General features: G+C 34.2%; 1 protein-coding gene across 1 annotated transcript; it reads right to left on the minus strand.

The window, feature by feature from the left end:
- Window positions 1–1,447: 1,447 nt before the first annotated feature.
- LOC145619154 (L-ascorbate peroxidase 3-like) lies at window positions 1,448–8,499 on the minus strand. Its single transcript, XM_081673768.1, has 9 exons — window positions 8,271–8,499; window positions 8,060–8,184; window positions 5,555–5,604; window positions 4,108–4,173; window positions 3,980–4,028; window positions 3,136–3,218; window positions 2,974–3,053; window positions 2,762–2,864; window positions 1,448–1,899 (listed from the first exon to the last, which is right to left on the minus strand). Exons 1-9 carry the CDS (start codon window positions 8,381–8,383, stop codon window positions 1,708–1,710), a joined length of 861 nt encoding a protein of 286 aa, XP_081529894.1. The 5' UTR covers window positions 8,384–8,499; the 3' UTR covers window positions 1,448–1,707.
- Between the last annotated feature and the right edge of the window lie 2,119 nt (window positions 8,500–10,618).

Consider the following 10,618-nt stretch of genomic DNA (forward strand, 5'->3'; position numbering starts at 1 on the left):
ACTCTATCTGTTTGTACTTACAGTCAATAAATAACTATGCTACTCTCATCTTATTTTACAATTTTACTTGACTAGAAAAAGTGAATAAAGGCTACATGAGTTCAATTCACAACTTAAAAAAAAAAAAAAAAAAAAAAACACACACACACACACACAACTGTTAGAGAACATAATTTTGATAGCTAAATCTATCATAGAGTGTAAATTAAGTTGACTAAAGCAATTCAATATGACCCATACGAATTTCTAACATTTTTTTTTTTTTGAGTGATGAATGATTTTTGTTTTTAAAAAAATACTTCGTACAAGATAATAAGTTACTATGAGTTTCTAGTACGGAGCACTAAAATTTGTTATATCTCGTATATATAGTCGTATGTAATTTAAAGCAAATTTCGGTATAATTATTCCGGCACTATATATGATAATTTGGATTTAAAAAAAAAGCACCTAGAACTGGATTACAGAGCTCATTCTCAAAAGATTTGACGAGGTAGAGGAATGATCAATTATACTAGCGGACAAAAACAACGTATGTAGTATAGTAAAAAAAATAAACAATTTCAGTAAACGCCAAAAATGAAGAGTAGATCGTTCCTACAAATTCCATGAAGATGGGAGTTTAGTGGAAGTTGGATACACTTGAATTCAATTTTTTTTAGGGAGAAACAGAGAAAGCGGTGATTGTGAACCAAGAATGTGAAGGGTGGGTTAGCCTACCAACTTACCCAAGTGACACCCAACTCATCTACACGTGGGTGTCATGTGATTAGGCTGGGATGATGACTCACATTTGAGAGATTAAATGCATTTTCTTTTCTTTTTTTTTTTTTATTTTATTTTCACAATTAAAAAATAAAGAGTAAGAAAAAAGAAAGATATCGTTTCTACTAAACATCTACCTAACATTATTTTAGGTTGTCCTTTACCCCATGTGAGACACCAGAAAACTAGTTGGAATAATCAGGTTTTTCTGACCCACTTCTATTATCATTTCCTCTTTTTTATTTAATTTAAGTAATAAAAATATAAAAAGAGGCAAGATTTATAAAGCTTGTACGTGACTTGTTGATACTAAACACCCATTTTGTTATTGATTAATAACGACTCTTATTATAACTGAAACTGATAACGACATCCATCCACACCACATCAGATTTCAATCTCACTCTTCTTTTAGTCCACCTCACTTATCATTCATTCACCTTCCATCGAGGCTTTACCAATTATACTCCCCTTTAATCATCTCTTAAGCTGCTTCTAATCATTCGCTAACGAGTACGAGAACTTATTTTTATATTCTTCAGACGGGTAGGGGAAGAACAAAATCTTACTTAAGCTATTATTCTCTTGTTCATACATCAACAAATGAGATGTTCGGAGTAGTAGCTGTGTCGATATTTCGATATTACCCAGTTTCCTGGAAATAACAGAAGAACAACATATATATAATAGTATGGGAACCACCCAAAGCAAACTTATTTTACTATTTAAATCGTTTCACTTGTAGTTTTCAGACAGTTCATACAGCCACTTAAATTAAAGATAGAAGGTTAGTGAGTGCTGTTGTACTGATCGATACGATAGATATTCCTAGATGAACATGATATGAGCGATAAATCTCACATGTATGATGAATACTAGTTCATACGTACAAATGATAGGTATGTAATATTGATATGAATAATGTTTACTTGTGAAGTCTCTCTACTTTGCGCGTTTGCGAATTTCATAGATGTAGCTACAGATGACCACTGCCGCAGTAACTGCAATTCCAACTGCACTCTGAGCCAGTACAGTGGAGTCGGGGCAGCATGACTTGGCCCCGCTTGGAGTGAATCCTAGTTCGGAAAGTTTCTTGTGCGAGGCAGCATAGTCGCGGAAGAAGGCATCCTCATCCTGACAAAGTCCAGAAATAATGAGTATAATTATCAAGCAATCGAGCTAAATTTATGTATACGCCTTCAAATATAACAAGTCCAGACATATCAGCTTAGGATAATAACTTCACAGAACTTAGAATCTTATGCATATAATCTAAAAGGAGGCTGACAATGAAAATACTAGTTCCATATTATTCCTCAAGTATTATTTAATCTAGTATTAGCTATAATATATATAAAAAAAAACCTAGTCTATGAATAGATTGGGACAAGGTGAAATCAGTTAACCTGCAGAAGATAAACCAATCACCTTAAAAACAATAGCATGGTAGCTGAAATAATAAAAGGCTTCTCTAGGAAATGCATGGTTTCAACATTTATGGATAAAAAACAATGGAAGATATTTAACAGTTCGACAAATTGCAATTACAACTCATGTCCCAAACAAGTAGTAAAAGCACATTGAACTTTGAGGACAAATATTAATTAAATCTTGGGGGGAGTTTGCAGAATCCTATTTCAAGATATTTCATCACCAAATTTAAAAAGATAATCGTTTTTAAACATCAATCAATCAGAGCCTTAATCCCATAAGTAGGGTCGGCTACATGAACCAAAAGTGATTAATCGTTTTTAAAAAATTAGAGCACAAAAATGACTTAATTGATAAACATGACTGTCAGACAAATTCCTTCTAGTAATACTTGAGCTCAACAAAACTTTACACAATTAAGCATTGAACAATATAAAACTTCCGGACAGAATGCAACAAACCATTGTAGAAAAGCCCTCAAGAGTTTTTGTGAATTTCATGTGCTCTCTTTTATAAACCATATACAAGCAACTAAAATTTAAAACTCAAAAGTGAAAAAAGATACCTTAGCATACAATTCCACAAAAGGGCGAAATGCAGGATCCTCCACCAAAGTTTTATCAGTAGGAAGTTTCAACAGTCCCTCTGATTCTCCTTGCAAAAGCTCCCTGTTGAGAAGAGATGTTAAATGGCATTGCACTTTGTACAAAGTACAGCAGATACTCGACAAACTGCCCACTTCACTAATGGAAAAATATGTACAAAAACATTTCTTACACGAAATAGGAGTTATCAAACTTGAGTGGCTCCTGGGTCCACGGGCCATCAAAGCCTGATCTATCTGGATGTGCCCTTCCCTAAGTAACCAATAGCAAAGCCAAAGTTTAAGTGCATATCCCTATGGCAAACAAATTGTGACAAAGCTAGCAAGAGTATTACCAGGGTATGAGCCCCTGATAGGGCCACAATGTCTTTGTCAGAGAGACCCATCCTGTAAAATATGTCCCTAAGATGTGGTGCACCTATAATGAATGCATCATCATCAAAATAAATCATCACCAGTGAGGACAACTGACTCAGACGAAAAATAAGTAGCAACAAGAATGTGACATTCTCAAAACACACCGTACATATCATACGGAGTATTTGTTTTAAAAATAAACTTTCAAGCTAGTAATCAAGTACAGTGCTTCTGCAATTTTCTACAGCCCCAATGGAGAGCAGAGCAGCTTGAAGCATTAACAACTGTAACAATGTCATTTACACAATCTCTACCACTATCAACAATCCAAATTGTTTGAAAATATTCCCTTATATTTTTATTTGTTAACATATACTGTATATCATCTTTTACTTAAAATGTGAAGCAAGTAAAAGGTGAATAACAAGTTGCTTAAGATCCTTAGTCTGGACACACTTCTTCAAGACAATAAAAGAAACATTAAAAAAAATTAAAAAGAAAAACCACCCATTACTTCTAAGAAACAGAATAAGCTACAGAAGTGAAAATGGTGTCCTTAAGACAGCAACAAATTTCATCCATTCTTGGTACTCCATTAAAGCCAAAGAGAAGAAAGCGATATTGGCATACTCCCACAGTCCCACTAGCTGAAGTGCATGACAATACTGAATAATCTCAAAGAAAATCTGTGTTTCCCAAATCCCAATCACCACTAATTTTAGATTTCATGTAATTCACAGACCATGAACATAACATCACTCTACATGCATTCTTAACAATAGAAACCCAACAGATTAATGCTGACAGAAATTTCTTCAAAACCTTGTTTGGCATCTGGAAGTCGCCCTTCCTTGGGACACACATTTGAGTCCTGGAATGCATTAACGGAAATCTTAGCATCCTGCAGCGACCCTATAATTAGTTCTGTCTTTAATTCTAAAATTACACACCTTTCTACCAGGAACAAAGTCAATTGTAGGTCCTCCAGTGACCTCAACTGCAACAACACCAGCAAGCTGCAAACATAAAAGAAAATATCAAATACAAATTCTGGAAATCTATACCTAAATATACCCTATGAATAATCTAAATTTAAAAAGGGGAGAACGGGAACAGTTCAGTAATAGCTGAGAGCGAGAAATGCTAAAAATCAGTCAGCAAGCAAAGTAGCACAAAGGCCCATTCTACCAGTCAACTCCACAGCATTTTTCCAGCTTCTGCACCAATGACGCCCATAAAGCGAACCCCACAATGGCATGAAACCAGATGAACCAAACTACAGGGAAGACGTTTCTATGGCTTGAAAGCTATACCTTTGTTTCTTACCACCTCAAATAATCCATTAGTCCTAAAACCCCATCATATGATTTAGTAGTCACTAACAAATACTCCATTTTAAACACAAGGCATATAAGAATTAACCATTTTACGTATACTAAGAGGTTGGTTAAATTTGATGTAAAAAAGTAACTAGACACATAATATTACATTGACAGTATAAAGTAACATACAGAGAACATATATTTTTTTAAAACAATATAATTTGGCTATAAGGATTTATACTCCGTCCCTATATAATTGTCACAACCACCTTTTCACAGTGTTTTATTACCTCCAAGAGTTAGGATCCCACACTCTCTCATTCACTATTTCCCACTACATCCACTTTTATATTAGAATATTATAGATAATCCAACAATAACTTATTGCATAAAACACTCTGCAAGGTGGTTGTGACAAGTATATAAGGACAGAGTATAAAGTCATAATTTTCCTAACTCTTGGAGGTAATAAATTACTAGAGAGAGGTAGAGACAAGAGAGAGGTAATATAAGACTAGTGGGTCCATACCATAAGTGTGACAATCAAACTAGGATGGACTTACGAGGGAATTGTGACGATTAAATTGGGAAGGAAGGAGCACTTGAAAACAAAGGCAGAAATGCATCACCACTCACTACAACATATTACCTAGAATACGCATTTTATTCCATAGTAAACTAAAAAGGCATATATAATTATACTCCCTCCATCAAGAAATTATTGTCAAGCACACTATCTTTGGATGTAGTGACTTGTCAAATAACTTAAAATGGCAGTGATTTGCCATTGGTATTACTAATATACCTTTGTAGATATTGAGTAAGAAAAAAGAGCATTGGAATGCAAAAAGTAAAACTGTGTTATATATTTAAATATGAGAAATTGGTAGAACCTGAATATTATTTATAGACAAAGGGTATATATAGCTAATGTGATTGTGATACTAACTTTTACTGCATTAAACATCTCCTAAATTTCAGAACTCCGTTTCATTGAGGGGTTGGGCGGTGAGGCAGGAAGCATAAAACATTCCTTTAACTTTTCAAGTCTCTACATATATAGATGGATAGTCACCTGATAGAGGTCTGCATACGTAATCTTCGGGTGTTTAGCCTTCACCTCCTCTGAAATTAAGCAAAAGAGAAAGGAGACAAAATCAATGAGATATATTGAGCCATTAAAGTAATGAGAAGATAAAGATAGAATGACAGAGAGAAAAACAAGCATATACATGATAGGTATGTACTCCAGAACCAAAAAAAAAAAAAAAAAAAAAAAAAAGAAGAAAAAGAAAGAAAAAGTACTCCAGAACAACAATAAACAATTGTAATCTAGCTGAAACAGGATCTTGGAAAATTTAAATGTATGCAGCTTTACCCCTAAGGCCCCTACTAGTCGAAGACTATAAAGTTGTTTCTAAAGGACCAAGGAGGGTATACAAGACTAACAAGAGAAGAACCAGTGAAAGAATCCGTTTATTTAGAAATTTAATATCGATTATAAATGTTGTGCTAACTTGCTTGTGCCTGTGCACACTTAAATAAAATACAGCATGTCACTGAAACCGATAAACATGTATAAAAGCACAGGGCTAAGCAGCCAAGCAAAATTCAGTGTACGACATTGAATATATCAAGCACCCTCATGAATTGAAGAGCCCTAAATTCCATAAGAAAAATGATACATGAAGCTGGAAGATAGAAGATAGAAGAGACCATGGCCATCTCCACCCTCCTGGCTGTTCAAATCAAGTAGTTTCTGAACTTATACTTCATTACGTAAAAGCAAGAAACATACTCATGCGGTCATGCCTTCAGCAGCTTTAATATAGCACCCTTTTATGTAGATAAAGGACTTTTTTTCTAGGAGATCAGCATTTATTTAATGTAACAGAAGGTCTTAATGACAATATAAATAACCAAGCAATCTGACTGACCTCGGCCCCAAATTAACATCACCTAGTTACTTCCTAGTATATGTCTTTCATAGAGTAACCCTTCTAGTAAATGCAAAATGAAAGGTAGCTGATTTGTTTATAGGAAGCTTAAAGAATGTATAAAGTCACAATTAAACAAATCAAAAAATGATTGCTACTAAATGCAAAGAGAAAAAAAATGCTGTGAACGTGGTACAGACCCCCGTTCCTCAAACCATATTCATGTGTTCCAAAACAAGACCTAATTCGAAGAAACCTGCGACCAAGTTCAATAAGCCTATGACTGCATAGTAGGAGGGGTTTTTGATTAATATTCATACCCAATCCACCACAGATAGCATTTCACTTTCCTGTACTACACATCATATCATAAAGCATACCATGTAACTTTGGTCTGTCAGCATTAAGGTATGAACCTTTGAAAAACTTCTTCACTTAAAGCAAGCTTATATCACAATTCAAATTAAAATCTACAAGTAGGCTCTATAACCACCCAAGTTTACTACTTTACTGTGCCCAAAGCTTCTCCAAAATCCTCAGATGCTTCAAGGGCTCAAATCCAAATACAACTACTAAGGACAGAAAAACGAACGAGGAAAGAGGAAGAGAAGAGCATAAAAAAGTATTAATTCAAGTTCAAATAAGTCTTTCAGTCCTATAACAAATCATTCTATGTTGTCTAATAATCTAATATATATTCAAGCAAGCCTACCTCTAACTGCTAAAATCCACAAAACTGGTCGTCAATGCATATAATACATCTTTTTTAAACAATATCTTAGTCATCTACATAAATATTAATCTATGTCCACTATGAATTTAATTTCTTCAGAAGTAAGATGCCTTACTTCAGCTAGGAAGGAAACTTTCGGCAACACCATGGCAAGGAAAGTATTAACTATGCAAGAAACAGAATTTATCATAATATCTTTGTCGATTGCCTGAGAATCTCATGACCGGCAAAATGCACGGTTCACAGTATGACATGCTTTATTAGAAGTTTCCTTTAATCCTCAGGCATGTGAAAGTTTCAATCTCCAAAGTATCAGCAGGCCTCACTACAAATGTCTAGTATGGTTTTATGCATATCAATTAATTCCACAATATCCTACACTTAACCTGCCAACATGCAACACGATTTTGAAACGGGATTATTAATAGACAATTTCTATCACTTAACCACTCCCCAGTTCCCAGATTACTTCTACACTCCCAAAAAAATGATACGATTTTGAAACGGGATTACTAATGAATGAAGAATCAAAAAAATCATCTCATTCTTGCAAATTCAGACATCAAACAGACATTCCATACAACATCCGACACTTTGATACGAAATTAGGTTTTCAGCCAAATCAAAAAAAGAAAAAAAAAAAAAGAAAAAAAGTCATAAAATTGGCCAAACTACGTTAGCAACTTAGCATCAAGCAGTCCGATAAGGCAAAACCTAGTGCATCTCCATGTTCAATTCATATGTATATATCAAAATGTGTAGAACATATATCTTAAATTATACACCAGATGATGGAGGTAATTCTTAATCTAAGCTCAAATTCTACCAAATTTGTAAAGTTTTCCGCATCATTTTAACCATATACACAGAAATTAATCGACAAAAACAAAAAAAAATAAAAAATTCATACCACACCAATCAACAGCTTTCTTCAAACCACTGTTTGCAGCATGAGCGCACTCTTCCTCATTCCTAATCGAACCATTCGGACCACCGGTCTTCGTCTTCGCGCAATAAGTCCCAGCATCATGCCACCTACAGAAATCGAAATCGAAATCAAAATCAAGAGAGAGAAAATGAACATCGAAGAAGGTTGACGAAGTCAAAGGAGAGAGAATTACGCGAGACGAAGCATGATAGGAGCGCAGTTGCGACTAGAGATGAGAGCGCGAAGATCGCGACGAGCTTTGTCGACTTCCTTGAGGTACTCTGTGTTGACGACTGGCATCGCCATTGATGGAGCTTCAGTGGTCACTGTTTGTTGTTAGAGAGCGGAGATTTTGACAAAATTGCTAAAATTGAAAACTATTGGTAAAATGTCATAAATCACTGACGCTTCAGGCATGGGCTGTTGGGTCTCTTACACTTTGGATAATGCTTTAAATAATCAAGCATTTTTTTAAAAAAAAATTGCTAAATTTTACGGTGATGCGTGTATGAAATTTCAAAAAACTCGGATGATATTATGGATCTATGACTCTAATTAGGTAATAAGGTTGAGAATAGTTAGTTTTATGAGAGTTAAACGATAAGGATATTGCAAATAGTTTGACGCTTAGACAAATGAGATAATGTAAATTACAATTATCATATTCTGTTGATTATAAAGTGTCTTGTAAGTCATTTAAATAATTGATAGTGGATTAAAATCCAATGTGCACAATAAAATAGCTTTGATTAAGTGGTTGTGCATAGGAAACCCATGCATAAACCTTATAAAACCTATAGAATAAGGTTTATGCAAGAAACACCTTGAGTGAGCAAAACTCCAAGGTTGTTAATGCTTTAGAAATCATATACATATGGTTGCGTTTCATATTATTGGCTAAAAAGAATTAGATCAATTGTGTTCTTGACGAATTAATATTAAGAAGTCTAATGGTAGGACGAGTAGATAATAGATTAGGGCATGTTCTCTTACGTTGAAATTCAGTTCAGTTCAGTTCAGTTCAGTTCAGCTCAATTCAATTCAGTTTAGTTCAGTTCAGTTTAGTTCAGCTCCTAATTTCCTTCTCTTATAAAATATTTAGTTCAGTTCAGTTCAGCTGAATTCAGTTTCAGTCAATGAGAACATGCCCTAAGACTATTAAAATTAATTACACTATTACTTATTTTTAAACCCCCCCCCCCCCCCCCACAAAAAATAAATAAATAAATAAATAAATAAAAATAAAAATAACCATTCCTACTACTAATTCGTACTTGTAGTAAATAGAGTTAAAGAAAAACAATTAGACATCACCATAAAATATCTCTATTGAGTCTATTCTCCTGTTGTAGTTTTTGGGACCAAGTGTGGCAAAGCATTGTGGTCCAGAGTCAAAATTAGGATACGTGTGGACGTGTGGTATTAAGATATCCATAGTAAGTAAACCAAGATCGACGGGTCAGATTATGAGCTGATATTTGTTCAAAGATGTAAAATAAAGTACGGAAAACAATACTCCGTTTTAATCTCTTACGTGCAAAGAAAAATATGTATACATTCTCAATTTCTCATTAATACATGTAGATATTTCATAATGACATTTATTGAATTTGATTTTATATATCCGTTCTTAAATATTGTCCTAAAGCTAAGAATTTTTTATTTACTTACTCCGTAGTAGTTTATTAAGAGTTGTATTAAGAGGATAAAAAGATACTCCGTACTAGACTTCAGCTTGCTGGCAGTGGCGGATCTAGTGGGGGTTCAGGGTTCAACTGAACCCCCGTTAGATCCGGGGAAAAAATGAAAATATTATTTTTTAAAAAAAAAATCCGAAAAACTATATAAATATCATTCAGAACAAAAACATTAGATGAGATGAGGCGCAGCTCAGTTGGAAAGGGTATTAATTGTCGGACAGAAGGTCCCAGGTTCGAGGGTCATCAAGCGCATATTTTGAGTTTTTTTCTTTTCTTTTTAATCTTCTCCTTTTCCCTACTCCTCACTTCCTCAGTTAATCAGTTTCTCTGCTGGCTGCGTCGGCAGGATAGCTTCTCTTCTCTTTTTTTTTCTTCAATTTCTTTAATGTTTTATACTTGTTTAAATTGCAGATTACTAGATTGTTAATCTTTTTTTCTTTTAAGTGTTATTTTGTTAATTGTTGTACTGTCATATGTTTAACTCTGTTTTAAAATTTTTAAAACTCTTTTTTTTTTTTTTTGGTATTTAGAGAGCCACAAGGACGGGTGATGAGAATCGATCCCAAAATCTCTTGTAAAAAAAAAAAAAATAGAATTTTAGTGGCTCCGATTTCCTTAGTTTGTATTACTGTAGAGAAGCGTATATATACAAGTAAATCGGGCTTATAAACACATATGGCCCACAGAGCTAACTATACAATACACTACTAAAATACACGGCATAACATCTTGGAACCGGGAGGGGAGCTCTAACCACTTGAGCTATCCCTCACTCTCTCTAAATCTATTTATTAATTGTTACTTGTTTAAATTGTTAATTTTGTTACTTGTTTAGTTGATT

This window comes from Chenopodium album, chromosome 27 (assembly GCF_948465745.1).
Source record: "Chenopodium album chromosome 27, dcCheAlbu1.1, whole genome shotgun sequence".
In the NCBI taxonomy this organism is placed as follows: domain Eukaryota; kingdom Viridiplantae; phylum Streptophyta; class Magnoliopsida; order Caryophyllales; family Amaranthaceae; genus Chenopodium; species Chenopodium album.